The sequence below is a fragment of the Urocitellus parryii genome, chromosome 9, assembly GCF_045843805.1.
Source record: "Urocitellus parryii isolate mUroPar1 chromosome 9, mUroPar1.hap1, whole genome shotgun sequence".
In the NCBI taxonomy this organism is placed as follows: Eukaryota; Metazoa; Chordata; class Mammalia; order Rodentia; family Sciuridae; genus Urocitellus; species Urocitellus parryii.
This window is the reverse complement of record NC_135539.1, coordinates 82751528-82772022: the sequence shown is the minus strand read 5'-3', so window position 1 is coordinate 82772022 and position 20495 is coordinate 82751528. Positions and strand designations below refer to the sequence as shown.

The following is a 20495-nucleotide window of genomic DNA, read 5'->3' as shown; positions in this document are numbered from 1 at the left end:
CACAACCCCAGCCCTGTGAAACTATTTTTTAAAGGGCATCTTCTTATTTTGTATTTTTTTAATCTTCACAAATCAACTCTGAGACTGAGAGGTCCTGGGAGGAAAAATAATCAGCCATTCTAATTCCAAAAAACCAAGAGGAAATACATGTCAAAGATAAGCCACATAAATAGCCAAAAGAACTTTTACAATGTTTTTTCAGGTGGGTGAATATATTTCTGATCTCAGAAGTCACAAATAAGAAATTCTGACTTTTAAAATAACTCCAAAGCATGTTTCTCTTTAAAACAGAATGGAATATGAGGAATCTTGAAAGAGGACACCGGACACCCCCTATCTCTAGAACCATAGTCTTAATCCAGGAGAGATCACTGGGCTCTTCAAAGGCACCAGGGCTACACCCCCATGCTCTCAGCACTGAGTTCAACCCCTCTTCCCCAAGCACCCACTCTTACAAGCCCCCACACAAAGCATGTGACCCACACCCCCAGCAGAACTCTCCTCTGGAAACCCAAGGGTCCAACTTGGCTGGACTTTAGGGATCTTACCAACTCCTGTTTCCTCCACTTCATCCACATCGATGACCTGAGGGTGCTGCTGGGGAAACTTCTCCGATGGCAGTTGGAAGGACCTAGTCCTCTCTGTGGAGGGTCCTGGGGGTCTCTCAGTAGCCCCATGATGGGGGGAGAGGACACTGGGGACATTGTATGTGTCAGTGTCTCCCCTCCTTGAAGTCTTGTAGGGGAGGGATGTGGTGCCCACATCCTCCAGGCCCAGAGGAAGAGTCACCAGGTCGTAATCTTCATCCTCCTCCTCATACTGTGCTCCATCATCTGGTCCAAGGTTCACATCTGCAGGTACCACGCCATCGGCTGTGGCCGGACTCCCGATCTCAAACACCCACACGCCTTGGTGCCCAGAGTTGCTACTCCTAGGGGACAAGGAAGGCTTCTTGAAAACTGGCCAGCAGGGGAGAAACCCTGGGGAACCCTGTCAATCTGAAACCCATCTCCCTCACCCACCAGCAGGGCCTGGATGGAGTGGGAGGGCAGCAGCCATTGTGTCTGGTTATTCTAGAGCCCAGGTGGTCCAGGGCAATCTGGGGAGGCTATACCCCTGTGGGCACAACACTAGCAAGGGCTCAGCCTCCACCATCCCCAGATAGTCCAAAGACTTTAGCAGGATTCACAAGCTGCCTGCTGTACTGACCACTTGTTATCTACCCTACCTTCTATGCTAAGGTGTCTGTGGTCATTTGTTTTCTCCACTACGCACTCTCCATGGCATGATGTGATGTAACAGAGAACATACAATTGGTCTCTGTCCCTGGTTCCTGACACAAGAGTTCTGAACACACTTAGAATTTCCAAAATGATAGAAAAGAAGTGTCCTATGTAAGTTAGTGAGTTGACTGGTGGCTGGAGGGCTCACAGATAGCCTCAGATTAGGGGATGGTGGCCTGAAAGACCAAGCCAAAATGAGAGAGTGGGAAGGTTCTGTCCCATCCCAGCCCCACCCCAACCCACCCCACCTCCACCTCCACCTCCAGGTTGGAGGGACCAGCTGGGATTCAGTCAATAACCAATACCCATAAAACAAAGCCTCCATGAAACCCTACATGTGAGGGCTTGGAGAACTGGGTTGGTGAACAACTGGCGGTGCTAGGAGGTGAGGTGGTGGGGAGGGCCTGGGAGCTCAGCACCCTGCCCCTACCATGCCCTGTGTCCTCTTCAATTGGTTGTCCCTACAGCGGGTCCTTTATAACAGACTGATAATAGTGGGAAAAGCAATTTTCTGGGCTCTGTGAACTCTTCCATTGAATACTGAACCTGAGGACAGAGTCGGGAGGCCCCGAGTCCTTGCTGGGAGGTGAGAGGTGCAGGTGGAGCTGCAAGGCTGGTGCCTGGCTTCTGAAGTGGGGCAGTATGTGGGGCTGGACCCTGCACCTGTGGGGACGACTTTAACTGTAGGAAGTTAGTGCCAGAGTTGAAATAGAAATTAAGGATGCACAGTCTGCATCCAGAGCACTGGAGAATTGGTTGGTGTGAGAGGGAAAAAACAAACAGACATACATTTGGTATCAGACACCCTGTGAGTGAAAACAGTACAGAATTGGTTTATTAAAAACCCAACTAGCCTAGCTATGGGATTCTGTACAGGTCTCAGTTTACCATTTTGTGTTCAAAGGGTGTAGTGAAAAGCCAATGAGATGCTAGATCCAAAGGTATTTTATCCAGGGCAGCTGAATAACTCTAAGTCCTACTTCTTGCTCCACCACCTTTACTGTTCTTTCATATCTATGATCAGAGATGACCTATCAGAAAATTACATAAAATGATGACATTATATGATGGAAAACTATTAAATTTTTAGAAATTTTCCATGCCAGTTATTAAACACAGCCATTGAAAAAAATGAAATAATATAAATTTTCAATTTAATAAAGTATATGTTTTAAAAGGCAAGAAATACTCAAAACTCATCATGTCCTGTTTATTTGACATGTATCCGTGTTCTTGGGTTAGAGTCCATGGTATCTTTATGGTGAGAGTGTACATAAGGTGCATCTTTTCTCAGTTCTGCACCGAGTTACATGGCACTAATAGCCTGAACTTGACCCCAGAGGGAATATTTATACCACAGAAACAGGCAAGCACTAAGAACCTGGGCTCCTCCTACCATCATAAAACATGCTGTTAGCATCTACCAGGAGCCCACAGAGTAAAGCACAGAGGGTTTTAGGCTAGGTTGAAAAATATGAAATCAGGAGGGGCTGGACTTAGTCTTTGTTTTTTAAAGAGTAATGAGAGAGGAAAGATTTTTAATTTATAGAAATTAAAAATTTCTCTGGTCAACACTGCCATGGTCTGAGAGCACTGAGCATAGTCAATGTTGTAGGAGTGTCTCTCCGTCATGGGGAGGGAGGGGTTCAGATTTCATCAGCCTTCAGTTCCTGGCAGAGGACAGGTGTGAATGACTTCTACAGGACATGGTGGAAACTGTTCTCAACAAGGGCGACTTCTAAAAAATAGCATATCTGTTGGTTCTGAGAATGTTCCCTTAAGCTCTTTAGAAAAATCGTATTTCATAATATGAAAAACTACATATAAAATTTAAATCTGCAGAAACATGTTTAGGGAATGATCTGTAATGCTTATTGCATTTCCCTTGGTAAAATAATAATATTATTAGGAAGGAATCCACTGAAGAGCAAAGAAAGCGTACTTGGCCAAGTTTTCAATCGACTCTCGGTCATTAGCAAACACGTTGTAAGCTCCGTCACTTGTCCACAGGAATCCCACTAAACCTTGACTGAACACAACCATAGCGGGCACTTGGTTCTCATCCTTCTTGGAGAATGTGGTGGAGAACTGCAGACCGTCTTCCGGATAAAGGAAAATGGCATAGGAGCGGGAGTCAGAGGAGGCCAGGACAGCCTGGAACGTGTTTCTCTGTGGAGATGAGTTAAAATTCAGCTACCCAGCGGCAACATACCTACAGATCTCCAGATGTGCAGCTCTCTTGGCTCTGAACAGAGCACTATAGAGAGAGTTCTCACCTTCTTGTTCTCACCTTCTCTCTCAACATGGCTCCACTGAAATATCTCCAGAGCTATGTACACATGACATTTCCCAATTAATTAATGAATATATTTTACATAACTCTTACCTTATTGGCCAAAAATTATACAGATGGAACCTCAATATGATGGCAATTTGGCAAATCTCTACCCACAGAATAGAGAGGCTTTTGTTTCCAAAGCCATTAAACATATCCAATCACATCTATCAGCTAGCAAATATTTAATAAGCATAGTCATCATGTGGTAGTAAAAATATGAGTTTGGGGAGAAAATAGACCTCAATCCAAATCTTTGCTGTACTCCTTATTGGTCTTGAGGTCATGGGCATGATACTGAAGTTCTCTAAACCTCAGCATGTGCATCAGTACCATGGAGCTCAAACGAGCTAAAACATGTTCTTACACATTAACACCTTTCCACAGGCCACACACTGCCCTGAGCTCGGCACACATGATGGAAACAACACGTGGCCCTACACTTCATGTACAGTCTAGGCAGAGAAGCTGACATGTGAACAAAGCCTTGCAAAACTTGGGAACAGATTCCCCAGCAGTGATAGGTGCAAAGCACTGTGGGAGCCAAAGGAGGAAGTGGGAGGGGAGGAGGCCACAGCTGGTCACAGCCTCACAGAAGGGCCTGAACAAACCAGTAGGAGCAGTGTGCCACCTGTAGGGGTCAGGGAGAGGATGCCCCTGGTAGAAAGGACAGCACATGCAAAGCACTGTACAAAGAGAGAGGGGCATGACAGGGAATTGCAGGTAACTTGGTACAGTGCTGGGAAGGGCGTGCAAAGGCTCTGTGCAAGGGGTTGGGAGCTTCTCCAATATGGTACTCTGACAGGTAACAGCTGGCAATGCAGGTCATACCCCATGTGATGTGCCTTATTTGGGGGTAGGGGTAAGGGGAAGATATGGCCAAAAGGTTTGAAGAATGCTCAGTTAAACCCAATTTAAGCAAGTTTCTTTACTACAGGACTCTTCAGAGTGAATCACCAAGAGGGAGCTATAACTTTTGCATTTCCCAAACTAAAGTGGCCAGGGGAGGCCTTTACCCCAAGGCCTATCTTGTAGGGCTGGTGTTCTATGGCACACACTTTGGGAACCGTCAGTCTGCAACACCTCTCCTTTAGTGTGATTTTGGATCTTTCCGAGTTTCTCTCTACCAAGTTATCCTATCAAAATTAAATAATGGAACTTTTCATAGGACAAGTTGAGATCTGCCCCAAAAAGCCACGGTAGGTCATTTCTTAACCTACTCAAACACTCTTTCTCCTTCAAGGGCAAGTCCAGGGTTTCCAAGCCTTTCCTGACTATTGCACCCAAGAGAGCCCACCTGGTTTATGAAGACCTGTGTCCTGAACACTCAGGGGCACATATGGTTCCTGCCTCCCCTGCTACAGCCTGCCCCCACCCCGTCCCTCAGGAGTACTAGGCCACTATAACCTACCATTTCATGTACATAATTCCTCTCTTTAATTAGAAAGTGTCCTTCCACCATCAGCCATCTGAATCAGGAACACCAGGGGCTGCCATTTAGCAGCACTGTTTTTGCTAAGTAAGGGTCCTCTCGGGATTTGCATTCTTTTGCATTCTTTATATTTAGGTGTCACTGGATACATTATGTACTTATTTATAAATTTTAGGCTATCTTGCTGCCAGTACTTTGTTTTATACCAGGGAGTGAGCCCAGGGCACTTTACCACCCACCTACACCCTTTTGTATTTTTTGAGACAAATCTCTCTAAGTTGCCCAGGCTGGCAACAAACTTGCAAAGCCTCAGCCACCTGAGTTACATATTTACACGTGTGTGCCACCATGCCTGGCTTTGAACACACATTCACATAACCTTGCAGAGAAGCTCTCCGAAGTTTCAGACCTGCAGTAACACGACTGTTAAATTTTAATTGGCACTTCCTGTCTTGATCAATAATGCAGACATTTCACACATCAGGGTGGCACAAAGCAGAAGGCCAGGCTGTCTGCAGCAGTGCTTACCTTGCCTTCCTGGGCAGGGCTCCCGTGGGGCCCCTGGTAGGGGGCCACAGATTCCCACGTGACCACCACCACACTGCTGGGCTGGAAAGGGACCTCTGGGAAGCCCCTCTGGACACACTCCGCCGCCAGCTGTAGGATGGAGGGGGACAGATCTTCCCGGTAGTAGACCTTCCCCAGGCCACCGGTTGTGTCCAGGTCCGCCAAGAAAGGAGCGATGGCGCCGAAGGTGGGTGGGAAGAGCCCAGGGTGCGACTCTTCGGCCGGTGGTTCACTGGTGGCAATGATGCCATTTGTGGTGACCTGTGGGAAACCAAGCGTGGTTCAAGGGGATGCAGAGGTGACCGATTCCCCGAGGGAGCCCTGCTCACTGAACGCTGTAATGGGGACCCACACTCCTCCACACAAACCCCAAGGGAATCTGAGAATCACAAAACCAGCCTTCCTGCTCCAGGCAAGGTGCGCTGGTGAGGGAGCGGGGCTGAGATCCCAAGGATGGACTCTGCCGTCTGCCAGCCGCCGGAGCATGGGCAAGCCTTTCAGACTTGGAGTCTCCAGTTTCCCCATGTATCCTCCTGACCTCCAGTAAAACATGGGAATAAAAGTGCTTTGTTTACTGCTAAGCATTCAGGCCTTAATTAATTTATTCCACAGATGGAGGAACTATCCCTCATCAGGGCTATGTGCAGTGCTGTGGGTACAGTTCGAGAAGGGACCAATGTCTGCTTCCAAGGACCTGCAATTCCAAGACAAAGGGGCCTGTGGTATCACTCCTTGCTGCCGCTAGGTTATCGGGTTAGAGGAACAGCCAACGTGTTTAGACTGTTCACCATGCTCTAAGCATCTTATTAGCATCAAATCCTCCAAAAAACCCCAGAAGACCAGGTACTACTAATATCCATATTTTTCTGGTGAAGAAAATTCAGTACATTAATCAATTTGTCCAAGGCCACCAAGTAATAGGTGGCAACACTGGATTCTAATTCAGGGAACCTGACTCCAAAGTTGGCCATCTTAATCGCCACATGCAGAGCCTTCTTGAAATCATTGTCACCTTGTAAGGCACCACTGTTCCCACTCAGCTAAACCTCACACTCCTCCAGAAAACGGGGAAGGGGCCACTGAAATCCAGGGGCACCAGCCCCATGGTGGTGAGGCGGAGGCAGGGCCTTCTGTAAGCCAGCTAGCCAGCAAGGCCAGACACCTCCCACTTCTTGGTGGCTGGAACTCCACTGCAGCCATCTTTTCTTGAGAATATAAACCTTTTTAAAATTCTCTAAACACATAGGAGAGGTTTTGCAAATGGACCCTATTTTGCTCTTCTAGAGGCTGTAGACTGGAAGCACCCAAATCTGAAAGAGCAGTGTTCAGTGGCTGGGGAGTCCATCAGAGGCTTGAGAATGCTCTGCTTGCTCCCCTCCTTCTACCACAGAGGAGCCTTCTCGTCACTTCTCACCTCATAACCAGGGAAGGGTTAGGGACAACAGAAGAGAGGACCCTAAGACCAAGCTCCTGGAACTGCCAAGAACCTGGTAGCAGGGTTCAAGATGGGGAGCCAATCTGGGGCCAGGCAGGAGAAAGACAAGTTCTCTGAGAGCCAGCAATGGGCTTGACATGACCCACTCTTCAAATGCCACAGGTTGTTAACTTCTCGGGTGAGTGTTTTCCATCACCACCTGGCACCAGCAGGACTTTTCTAGAATATACTGCCAGGCCGCAGAAGGGAGTCAGCAAAGGCGCCTCTGGCCACCAGTCTCTCAGGGTCCAACAGCCCCCAGCACAAACATCCTAGCTGGCTGCACAGGGGAGCGTGGGAACAGCTGGCCTTCCCAGCCACCGCCACGAGCTGGCAGCCACCAGCTGCTGGTGGGAAGTGACCACACAGAGGCCACATACAGACCACTCTGTTGTCTAAAGCTGTTTTCAGTGAAATTTAAATCAACCCAACAGTTTTGAAAACACTCCCAGTGTCTTTTATTATTTGGAATCTGGGTCCAGGAATGTTTCTATTTTCTTAAGGAATGTCTTAGAAATAACCAAGTTTTAATGCAAGTATCATGAAGAACTGAAAAAGCTTTGGAGAAAGATGGCATAATCCTCATTAGTATTATTACTGAAAATTATCTTTCAACCAATGTGACCTTGCATTCAACTCATTGCCTTTATTATTAATGTAGTACACAGAAGAGCCAGAAATTTTTTAGATTCTTAGACTTAAGCTTCTCTCCCATAAACTTCCTTTTCAGATATACCTCTCCAGATACATCATCAGCAACCTTGAACAACATTTCTGTACATTAGATGTGAGACCCCCTTGGGGTCCACACAGCCCTGAGGAGCTCCCAAGAGCCAGAGCCCTCAACACATTCCCCCAGTGCTGATGCCAGGGACTCCGGGGTGGGCCTTTGCTCCTCCCCCTTTCTCACCTCCACTATCTGCTGCCACCAGTACCTTCCTTCACTTGACTGGCACCTCCTCAGAGAGCTCCCCTCTATGCCCAGCAGGCTCCTATCACCGGCCTTTCCTCCTCCCTTCCCCCACTCCCTCACCCAGATTTCTGTCTCCATCCCCTATGGGTTTCCTTCCCACCCGTCTGTAGACTCTGGCTGCGATGGCACTGTGAGTTCAGCTCTCTGCAGGTCACCACTGCAGCTCCAGAGTTTACTTGCTATCTGATACATGTTTCCATTTCTTCCTGACTTCCTCCAATATGCAGGCAGAGAGGTTGGAGGCAGGACAGGACCTGTGCACCTAGGCTGCTGTAGAAACCATGCAGAGAGAGAGAGTTCATCAGGGAGCACGAAGGACCACAGAACTCTGTGAACCTGCAGTCCTTGCTGCCAAAGCAGAGAGTGCCCGAACATGAACCCGTAATGCAAATGTGACCAAATCTCTCAGTTTACAGGAAGACCAGGAAACAGAAGAACATGTTAAATGATATGACAGGGATGTGATCAGCAAAATCCAGAAGTTGGGATGCTGGAAAAAAAAAATGCCAAGTTTCTTTAATAAATAATTTGCGAGGAAGCCAGGAGCGATGGCACACTTCTGTAACCTCAGCAACTCAGGAGGCTCAGGCAAGAGGATGGTAAGTTCAAGGCCAGCCTCAGCAAATTAGCAAGACCCTGTCTCAAAAATAAAATGAAAGGGGCTAGGGGTCTAGCTCAATGGTAGAGGGCCTCTGGATTCAGTCTACAGCACCCCTAAAAAATTGCAAGGAAAAGAGAGGTAGAGAAAATGGGGGAGTTTATTGATTGCTAAAATCCTAAGAAAAGATTATACCCACGAAATGCAATCAGTGGGCTTCATCTGGGCCCTGATTTAAACCCTGATTCAACTGAAAAGCAAAATAAAACATTTTATGAAACTATGTGGATATTGAATAATGTCAAGAAAGTATTATTAATTCTAGGCATGATCCTGATTTTTCTGCTTTGTTTTTAAAGAGAATCTTTTTTGAGATACACTCTGAAATATTTACAATGAAAAAAATGTTTGAGATTTGCTTAAAAATAATAGTTTGGGACAAGGGAGGGAATATTAGGAACAGTTGGGGCTATAAATGAAACAAGATTTGTCACATATTAACAGCTGTCAAAGCGGAGTGATGGGTACAAAGGAGTTCCTTGCATCCATCTATTTTTGAATACATTGAAGATTTGCCACAGAAATTTTTTTTTATTTTAATTAGGTACTTATGACAGCAAAATGCATTTTGATCCACTGTACACAACTGTAGTGCACAATGTGGCGTCGCACCCTATGGGCAGTCTCATGTGTACCTAGGGTCCTGATGTCCATCTCATTCCACCATCTTTCCTGCCCCCCAGTCCCCCTCCCCACCCAAGGTTTAGTTTTTAAAAAGATAATGAACATCATCATCTGGAGTTTAACAGAGGGGCCAGTGGTTTCAGCAGACAAGCTAACACTCGTGCGTGGTCACCAGAGGGCCTGTAGCGCACCATCTTTGAGTCTGTTCTGCTTTTCCAGATTTATTGAGGTATCTAACTGACAAAAAAAAAAAACTGTATACATCTAGGGTGGACGGCATGAAGCGATGGCCACACCAGGTTAGTCGGCAGGGCGAACAGACAAGGAAACTAGACCACCCCCATGGAGAGCTGGGGAAGAAACCCACATGGTACGGTCAACTGACACGTGGCAAGAGCACCAAGAAGACAGAGGGATGGGGCATCTCTTCAGTAAACAGTGCCAGGAAAACTGGTTATCTGTGCAAAAAAATGAAACTGGAGCCTTGCTTTACAGTGCTCACAGAAACTAACGTGAAGTGGATTAGAGACAAATGTAGGATCTGAAACCATAAAACTCCCCAAAGAAAACAAGGAACTGGCTCTTGGCGTTGGTCTTGGCCATGCTTTCTTGGGGGCATGACACCAAAAGCTCAAGCAACAAAAGCTAAAAATAAGTAAGTGGGACTCCGTCAGGGCCTTGAATTCCTTCCCGGGCTCTCCCAGCCTCTCCCACGCCTCCATCCCAGCACCCCACCAGCCTGGGGTTCAGGAGTATTAGTGGCTTTGGGCCTGCTGGTTAATGAGCAGAAGGTGCTGGCAAATGTAGCTCTAGTAATTAAAGTCAACCAAATGTTACAGGCACCAGCAGTGCCCGGGTCCAGAAGGAACAGTTATTAAGCAAGGGAGTGCACAGCAGTCACAGTACTCTGCTCACCCATCTGCACTGCCTGAAACAATTAGCGTTATGGAACCAGACTTCAGTTTTGGTGTGAACATCTGTAAGTAGGAGGCTGGAGTAGAAATCCAGGTGCCAGGGGAAGTCTTTAGGTGGCCTAGCTTCCCCAGTGAGAGGTACCACACTCCAACTTCGCATTTAGCACCTTAGAGCACATGCATGCCCATAACCCCAGTGGCTTGGGAGGGTGAGGCAGGAAGACTGCAGGTTCAAAGACAGCCTCAGCCACTTCGTGAAGCCCTGAGCTACTTAGCAAGACTGTCTCAAAATAAAATATAAAAAAGGGCTGTGGATGTGGCTCAGTAGTTAGGTGCTCCTGGGTTCAATCCCTGGTACCAAAAAAAAAAAAAGGATCTCTGACTCAATGATACCTGGGTGTTTCCTGCTGGGGATCGCACCAGGAGCCCACCCTGAGTGAGCACACTCTAGGAAGCCTCCAGGAATTACTGAGAGAGCTAAACATGACAGCAATTATGTTATAGTGTTAAAGTAACAAACATCCCGGCCAGGTGAGATCCTTGGTTACTTACATCAAAGAGTAAAAACTGTTTGTTGAAAACACCTACCTCCTTTGGCAGGTTGACCACTGTAAATACTGCCCTGAAGCCTTGCTTACCAACTCCAGTCGCACTGGAAAGGTTCCCTTAGCAAAGTGCAAATATGTGCACTGCCTGTCACCGGCAGGACCCAAAGCTCTTTCCTCTTCCCACCCACCCCAAGGCACACAACACACAATATAGCTTTTCATCAGCTGCCCTAGGGCAGAAAGTGTCAATCATGTCACAAAACTGCAAGGGGAAAAATGTCACCCACCTCGAGATTAACAGCTGAAAAAACCCACCTGTGATGGTTTCAGCCCATCTGACAAGAAGAAGCAAGTAACTTAAAGTGGAAGAGCACTTCTGTATTAAAAGCAGTTGCTGACATTTTCCCCTTTAAGACAGTGGGAGATGCTGGGGAAAGTCGAAATGCAGACAGTCAATTGAAATCGTACCAGAGTTCCTATATCCCACAGTCTAGAAGGAAAACAACAGCCATCATTTTGGTTTCCGTGAGCCATGAGTCGAGCTGCAGTCCCCAGGGCAGAAAGCAGCCTGCAAAAGAGGGGAAGGCCTTCTCCAAAGGGTGTGTGGTTAGAGAATACTTGAGGTAACACAAATGAGAAACAAACAGGGTGGCTTTAGAAATGCAAATAGCTGCGCTGAGAAGACAAAGACATTTTCGGGGAAAGCCAACTCCCTGGGTGATAGGCAGGGGAACTCAAGGTAGAATTATTCAGAACAAAGAATGGAAAAGCTACAAACATTTAGAGTGTGTATGCCGTTTGCAGTCCTTTGCTGTGACTGTTTGCATTTTTAAAAGTTTAATAATTCAACACTGTCATCCCTCTGTTCACGTGTGTGAAACAGACAAGGAAATGGAGAGACTAATTTATTCCAAGGTTCACACAGCCGCCCAGCGATGAAACCAGGATCCAGACCCACATCAAGTGGGATCCATAACCCGGGTCTTTCTAGTCACACACAGCTGCTCTGTTTGGGGAAATGGGGGCAGAAGCCATGGACAAGGTGGCTTCGTGGCTAGGGTTCAGTAGCCAGAAAAAAATTGGAAAACTAACAGGCTTAAGAAAAGAAAAACTTTAAAACAAGTCCAGGATACAACCAAGTCTAAGGCCTACAGCCCAGACGTGGACCTGGGGCCTTGTCAATTCAGACAGTTTACAAAGCACTTTTACCTCAGTTTCTCACTAAATTTAGTAAAGTGGGCAATATTAACAGCTTCTTCCTTCTTAGTCTGAGGGAAAAAAAAATGAGCTTCTGTGTCTATCACTTGCCTAAAGACCACACGTTAGTAGTGACAGAACAAAACTCCAAGTCCAGCTGTATCCCAGCTGCTCAGGAGGCTGAGGCAGGAGGAGCCCAAGTTCCAGGCCAGTCTGGGCAACTTGAGTGAGACACTGTCTCAAAACAAACTTAAAAGAGGGCTGGCACAGCTGAGTGGTACTGCAAGTCCCTAGAATGCCTGAGGCCTCAAGTTCAATCCCCAGCACCATCAAAAAGAAAAGAAGAAAGGAAGGAAGGCAGCCCAAGTCCATTAACCCTAAAGAGCCGGAGAATGGCTGTCGTGGATTAGAAATAGAAACAAAAGTATTACTAAATAAAGGTGAGGGACAACCAGGGGTAATAGAAAGTCATCACGTTCTGCTTGATCCAGTTAATGTCTAATGAGAGATTTGGGAAGAATTACCTACCTATCTCTTCTGAGGGAAATGTCTACAGAGATGACATTCCCACACTTAGAAATGGTCAAGGTCTTTTCATTTTAGCTACAGCTGTGCCTATCAGAGAAGAGATAATGATGCCCTTGAGTACTCCAAGTCACCTCGGAGGGTGGGGAGGGAGGGAGGGGCCTTGCCCAATTCCTCCATCTCTGGAGAGAACAGGGTTCTCCTGAGAAATCAGCACTGTGGCAACAGGAGCCTCCTGATACCTAATTCCTTCATTTGAACCTCAGAGACTCTAGGAGAGAGTTAAGGATTCAGTGTGTTCTGTTTCTGTCTTTCTAGAAGGAGACCTACTTTACTTACTACTGTAGTATAACCCCAAACCACAGATCACAAGGAAGAGCCTTGTCCTCAGAAGTGCCAGCTAATAATTCGGAAAGAACAATGGAAACAAACAAGCAAATAACAAAAGAAAAAAAAAAAACATGGAAGAAAGATTGGGGCAGGGACTAGCTTGGAGACCAACATCCACCATGGCTCTGCTCACAAGCTTCAGAACATAGTTGACAGACACTCCCTGGCCGTCATCTCCTTGGTGCCTGTTATTAATCTTAACACGACAAACACAGCAACAACCAGTCATCAACAGTCCCTGATCTTACACAATGTGACAGGCACAGCTTCATTTACGAAGTACTTTAGTTTAAAAAAATACAATATATTCATCAATAAAAAGACAATTAAAAATTAAATTAAAAAATTTAAAACTCAATTAAAAGGACTCAGAGTTATTTCTCCAAAGATGACGTACGAGTGGCTAACGAGCACATGCAAAGATGCTCAGTCTCAGGACCCACTGGGGAAATGCAAGTCAAAATCATGAGACACCACTCCAGACGCATGGAACCAACAGTGCTGGCGAGGATGCAGAGCAAGTGGAACCCCCAGACACAGGAGGGACGGTGCAGTCACCATAGAACAGTCTGACAGCTCCTCAGAATGTAAGACAAAGTTAGAAATAACCCAGCAATTCTGCACCGAGGATGTGCTCAAGATCCTAAAGCAGGGATCCATACAAAGCTTGCACATGATTATTCATGGCACATACTTAAAATGGTCAAAACAGAGAAAGAAACTGGATGTCCATTAACTTAAGAAAAGATAAACAAAATGTGGGTTATCCAAACAATGGATTATTATCTAGCCACAAAAGAATGGAGTTCTGACAGTGATGGGCTCTGACAGTGATGGGCTCTGACAGTGATGGGCTCTGACAGTGATGGGCTCTGACAGTGATGGGCTCTGACAGTGGTGGGCTCTGACAGTGGTGGGCTCTGACAGTGATGGGCTCTGACAGTGATGGGTTCTGACAGTGATGGGCTCTGACAGTGATGGGTTCTGACAGTGATGGGCTCTGACAGTGATGGACTCTGACAGTGATGGGCTCTGACAGTGATGGGTTCTGACAGTGGTGGGCTCTGACAGTGATGGGCTCTGACAGTGATGGGCTCTGACAGTGATGGGCTCTGACAGTGGTGGGCTCTGACAGTGGTGGGCTCTGACAGTGATGGGCTCTGACAGTGATGGGTTCTGACAGTGATGGGCTCTGACAGTGATGGGTTCTGACAGTGATGGGTTCTGACAGTGGTGGGCTCTGACAGTGATGGACTCTGACAGTGATGGGCTCTGACAGTGATGGGCTCTGACAGTGGTGGGCTCTGACAGTGATGGGCTCTGACAGTGATGGGTTCTGACAGTGATGGGCTCTGACAGTGATGGGCTCTGACAGTGATGGGCTCTGACAGTGATGGGTTCTGACAGTGATGGGCTCTGACAGTGATGGGGTTCTGACAGTGATGGGCTCTGACAGTGATGGGCTCTGACAGTGATGGGGTTCTGACAGTGATGGGTTCTGACAGTGATTGGGTTCTGGTAGTGCTACAACAGGGGTGAACCTCCAAGACTTGCAGAGTGAAAGATCACACATTCCATTTTCATCAAACAGCCACAACAGGCAAATCCAGAGACAGAAAATAGAGTAGTGGCTGCCAGGAGCGGGAGGAGGTCGAAATGGGAAGTGGCTGCCGGATGCCGGGTTTGCTTTGGGGCTAATAAATGTTACTTCAGAACTGGATAGTGGTGATCGCTGTACAGCTCTCTAAAAGTACTAAACGTCACTATAGCATACTTAAAGGTGAGTTCCATCGTATGTGTCTTATATCTCAATAAAGCTGCTGTTTAAAAATCAGAGAGGGAGATGAGTGTATTAAATGAGAAGAGAGATACATTTGAGAATCTCTCTGCAAGGAGGTTTTAAAAACATGAACAATGTCTCTAAGGTGAGTGAGAAGGAAAATCCATTTTCCACTGTTTTTACTAGACTGCTTCTTTGAAACCTTAGATGTATTATTACTTCCAAAATTAATTTCAAAAATGAAATAATACATGTTTTTATAGGAAAAAATCTAACTGAATATTTTCAAGATATGATTCAATGACCCATTTATAGGAAATGCAGAAATGAAATAACACACTAAATAACACACTAACAGAAATGCCCAAGGATGACAGGCAGTGATTCTCAATAAACAGATAATCAAAAGGGGAAAACAGCAACTCGTAAGCATGGTCCTTTTTTGAATCCCTGACTGAATAAGGTGAGGGTCTCTCCTGCCACCTGCCCTCCCACCCCCAAGCTAAGCTCTGTCACCCTTTTGTCCCTTCCATGTTGGAGAGGACAACTCCTCTCCCCAGGCTTCCTGCCAGCACATCACACCCTGAGTTTCTTCTTCCGGCACAGTGGCACATGGGCACTGTGTCACCACTGGCTCAATGTCCTCATGATCCTGTAGGCTCTGGGAGGATAGAAACACATGGTCTACTTTCAATTTCTGTCCGAATCTTCGCACTATGCCTGGCATACTAGGGGACAAATTAAGTATTTATGGACTGAATGAATGACAGATCTTAACAATGGACTGCATTTCACAAAATAGCAATAAGGATACCCAGCATCCTGAAAATTTAAACAGCAGGGGGTCACCAATCAAAATGAATTCAAGATTCAAAATGAAATGCTTAGGGGATAACCTTGTGGAACCCCTTCATTTTATATGTAAAAACACCAGGTTGACAAGAGGCTGAGAAAGGAAATGATTTTCTTTCAATTGGAAGTTGGTGGGGAGAGGTCAGTCTACAAGGCACCTCCTTGGACCCCCCAGGGCTTAGCTCCCTGATGTCTGTCCCAGGTCAAAGGCACGCCCCCAGCTCATATTCTTTGCAATGGCTGGCCTCCTCAATTAATCAGCTGCATTTTCGCCTCCACTAGAGATGAAAACTCTGTTTTGGATTCTGCCATTCAACCATAGTCACTGAGCAACTTCTGGCAGACCAGGAGCAGGGGTCCCTTCTTCCAAGTGGCCCCAGTTCCAGGCTGAGGCTCAGGGCTGGGTGAACAGGTTTTGGGCAGGAGTTCAGCCCTACTGTGTCCTGGGCCAGAACCCTTCGTGTGCAGTGAACAGCCTGCTCAGCCCTAGGTGGTGGCCCTGTGTTTGGCCAGTCAATCCATAAACTTCCTGACTGCCAGTAAATGTGGCCTCACTACACCTGAAACATCTAGAGGACAGAGTGTGTGTGTGTGTGTGTGTGTGTGTGTGTGTGTGTGTGTGTGTGTTTGAGAAAAAGAAAGAGAGATTGTGAGAGAAGAGAAAGGGAAGCAGAGGGAAGGAAACCAGAGGCACAGAGATGAGTCAGGATAGAGGCCTATGATCTTTTTGCTACCAAAGATATCCTTTGATTATTTTTCCATGGCATGAGGATTTTATCTACAAAAAAACCCTGAATGCATTAAATAATAACAATTAATTCACTTCTCAATTTTTATGAATCAAAGACATTTTGCAATAAAAATTATGTTCCAGAAATTATTGTATTGATCTACACCCCCAATGAAAGTTTCAAATCAGCATGAGATGCCTAGCATAAATAAACTGACATGATAAAAATCCAATCAAAGGAAGAACGTGTTTTCATTGCTCTGTTCAACCTTGTTATGATTTTGAAAAACTCTCTCCAAGGGAGTTCAAGGTTCATTGGCCAAGGCAGCAGAGCTCAAGTGAAACGTCCAGTGGCTCAAAGAGGTAGGTGATGAGACCCAAAATGAAATCTGGAGAATGGCTGGTCTTATTGGTAGATTGTGCTGACTTACCATTCAAAGCTCAGAGGTCATTCCATGGGGAGAATGAGGCTTCCTCACAGAGGGAGCCCATATGACCCACAGGAGGAAATTGGTAAACCAAGATGGTACCTGCCTGCCCATGGGGCACTGTCCAGCAATTCTCTCCTCCTGCCTTTGAGGACATCATATACCTATATGATGTCCGGATCCCACCAGACCAACAGCACTCCAGCAGATACTGGGTCTCAGGACCCTTTACACTCCTAATGTGTTTGAAGAGTTCCAAAGATTTGTTTTATATAAATTATTATAATCAATATTTATCCTATGAGAAATTAAAGCTGAGAAATATTTAAATGTTGTTAACATTTAAGTAATGAGCTCATGACATGATAAATGACATTTTAAATGAAAATAATTACATTTTCCAAGCCAAAAGTACCTAGGAAGAGAAGACTTATCATTTTACTTTTTTAAAAATTAGCCTGATGTCTGGCTCATTGGAAGGCAGCTGGAGTCTCACATCTGCTTCCTCATTTGATCTTTGGTGATATCATGCATGCATCATGTAGCCTCTGGTGAGCTCCACTCTACATGTGTGAGACCATGAGAGTATCAAAAGCAAGTATCACCTTAGCATGTTTAGGAAAAGAGTTTCAAACTTATAAATTCCTTGTAAAAGTCTCAGAGCACCCAGGGACCCTAGAGATGAAAACTCTGTTTTGGATTCTGCCATTCAACCATAGTCACTGAATAACTTTGGGCAAACCTTCTTCTAAGTGGCACACTGAGAACAGCTGCCTTGGCACATCATTAATAGCAGGTATCGTTTTCCAGGGCTCCAAAATCAGTTTTTCTTCCTATCCTATTCCCCTTTGCAAACCACTGTTTGCAGGCTTCCACTTCCTCCCTAGTCCAACTGCTTGCTTGAGAGTCTGCTAGCTCCAGGGCATCTCCAAGTTCTGGTCCCCTTTCTAGTCTCCAAAGCCACTGTCAAACTTGGGCTAATGACTTCTCACTTGAGTCAGCCCTTCTAACCAGCCACCCCATCACTGTCTGCCTTCTTCATGTCCCTTAGGTGACCTGACAGATCACCTCTCAGATTCACCCTCTCCTTCCTTTTCCCCCTTCTACAGGCCTCTTGCCCATGGGCCAGGATAAAACAGCAGCTTACAACACTGGTTTCTGCTTCCAAACACTCCCTTACCTGCTTGTCCAGGCCATCTTGCAAATCACTGCCAGACAGACATGCAAAACAGAAGAGCTACAAGCTTCCAACCAGGAACTTCCAGCCACCTTCCATGACTCTCCACACAGCAAATTACATCACTTGGCCTCAGTTCTTCCCCCTCCCTGTCTCCCTGCTGGTTACCACCATGGATAGGGTGACTGGCTTCCCAATTGACCCTGGGTACAGTCACCTGACTTGCTGTAGTCCATGAGATGTCAACAGGCATGGCCCAAGCAGAGATTTGAGAAGGCACTCAGGTCTTTCCACTATCTCTCCTGTGCCTTTGACATGAAAGAAGGATGAGTCTCAACTGGCCCTGGGAGGCAGCACTGTCCAGCAAAACTCTTAGCAATGCTAGAAATGTTCTAGAATGTCAGTGTACAACATAGTTGCCATTTGCCAATGAGGGTGCTGGGCTCTTGACATGTGGCTAGTATGACCAAAACTTTCATATTATTTCATGGCCATTCATTTAGAAAAGTACATATGGGTAGTGGCTACTGTGTTAGAACAGCTGTGGAAGATGAGAGGTGGATGAAACAGAGCAAATCATCCCAAACCCCTACCAAGGCTACCCTGGATCAGTCTACTGCTAGCTGGTTCCATTGAGTCTGCTTTCTTACATGAGAAATTTTCATGTTTATTTTCTGTAGCTACTAACCAATATTTAGTATTTCCTTCAACATGAATGTAGGTAACTAAGCACAGCAGTAGTAGCACTTAGTGATTCTGACCCTAACAAAATTCACAGGCATTTCCATATCAAATTATAGTTGCTGCAGGTTTTTACAGTCCTCAGGATCTTCAAGGTTCAATAGCTGCATGGCCCACCCTTGAATCCACTGCTCCACCTTGTTATTTAATATGGTTAAAAGTAAGAACACCACTCCATACATTTTTTAATATTTTGATCTGTATTTCTACATGTGAAATCTCTTGTATAATCTCGTGGATTTTACTTCATGCATTCAAACGCATTATGCTGCAAAGGGGTCCACAGACCCGCCAGACTGCCCAGGGGGGCAGGGCAGTCAACCGGCAGAGCTGAGAGCCCTTCGTGTCAGGGACTAAGGACTCATTCGTTTCAGGCACAACTGACCAGCCCCACGAGGGTGTTGCCCCAAGCGCGCTCTGTCCAGGCGGGCCGAGCCCAGCCGCTTCACCAGCAGGACAGGCTCCAGGCGCTGTTTGTGTAGTTCCCCACTTCTGGAATGCACGCTGCTTTATGAAATCCACATGGTGCTCTGCTGGGGAGGCAGCGGCACCGCAGGGTTTGACCAAGTTGACAACGTCCCCAGGCCCCGCCAGTGCAGGGAAGGATGTGGAGAGCTAAAGGTCGTCTGGCCTCGCTCCTCATGTGGGCCCCCCGGGGTGACAATGTCGGCCACAGGAAACTGGCTCACCCGGGCGCCCTGCGTTCCCAGCCCTGACCTCTGGACACTGAATGGCGCCCAGTAGAGAGCAGAATCACTGCCAAGTCGGCCACAGTCCACACTGATGCAGTCGGCTGTCGGTTAAATGTCCCGGCACCGGCCGGGTCCTCTCTTTTCCCGCCTGGCACCCCTGGGAATCCCTGTGCCCGCGTGCAGGCTGGACCCAAACTTGGCCACTCTCCTACCCAGGCTCCGCGTCCGCACCTGGCCCCACCCAGCCGGGTCCTGCCACGCCAGGCCTGGGACAAAGGCAAGACGCCCGACGACCTCCGGGAGGAGACGCAGCCCACGGCCGCGGGAAGGAAGCTCCGCCCTGACTCCCGGGGCCGCGGAGTCCCGGCGTACGGGCAGGGCGCGCGCGGAACGGGACAGACCCAGTGCCCGGTGCGGCCCAGACTCGAGTGCTCCTCGGGGGACATCGCCCGACGCGGGAGACCCAGGCGGGCCGGGACAGGCCCGAGACCCCTCGGCGCGCAGACCCAGCGCCGCGCCCCGGCGGCCCGTGGCTCGAGTCCCGCCTGCGACGCCCACGTTCGTCCGGCTCGGCCGGCGCCCCCGGCGCGCCCGGTCTTCCTGCCGACCCCGCGCAGCCCGGCGCCCTCCTGCCCTGTGGACTCACGTAGACCGAGGTGATGCCCGACTTGTCGTAGAAGCGGAGTGCCCCGCTCAGCTCCAGGGCCGGGGAGACGAGGTCATCCCCGTCCTCCAGCTCCAGGTCGCCGTGTTCGGGACCGAAGGGGAAGAGCTCCTGGCGGCTCAGGCAGCTCCCGGGCCCCGCCAGCAGCAGCTGCAGCAGCAGCGCCCACGTCCACGCAGCCTCGCGCCCGCCGCTCGCCGCCAACATGTTCCCCAACTGCGGTCCCGCACAGTAAGCGGCTTTGCGGCCCGAGGCTGGGGAGGCGGAGACGTAACCGGACGCCCCTCTGCAGCCCCTCCTCGCCTCCGCCTCCCAACCTTCCCACCCGGGAGACTGGAGGAGAGCCGCGCCGAGATGCGGAGGGCCCCGCCCCGTCCACCCAGTGCGGCGGACGCGGCCCGATGGCCAAAGGCGGCGACCGAGAGGGCGAGGAGGAGGGTGGGGGGGCCTCGGGTCCCCCCACGTTCTGTCGCCGTGGGCCTTGGTGCCAGCGGTTCTGAAACCAACCAAC

General features: G+C 47.9%; 1 protein-coding gene across 1 annotated transcript in view; it reads right to left on the bottom strand.

The window, feature by feature from the left end:
* The window catches only part of Nid1 (nidogen 1), a 71408-nt gene extending 51115 nt beyond the window's left edge, over positions 1 to 20293 (bottom strand). Inside the window, exons 1-4 of the mRNA XM_026412497.2 lie at positions 19967 to 20293; positions 5579 to 5878; positions 3226 to 3452; positions 549 to 931 (exon numbers count right to left, since the gene is read on the bottom strand). Coding sequence (XP_026268282.2) covers positions 549 to 931; positions 3226 to 3452; positions 5579 to 5878; positions 19967 to 20191 — 1135 coding nt within the window. The 5' untranslated portion in view covers positions 20192 to 20293. The remainder of the gene's footprint in view (positions 1 to 548; positions 932 to 3225; positions 3453 to 5578; positions 5879 to 19966) is intronic.
* Between the last annotated feature and the right edge of the window lie 202 nt (positions 20294 to 20495).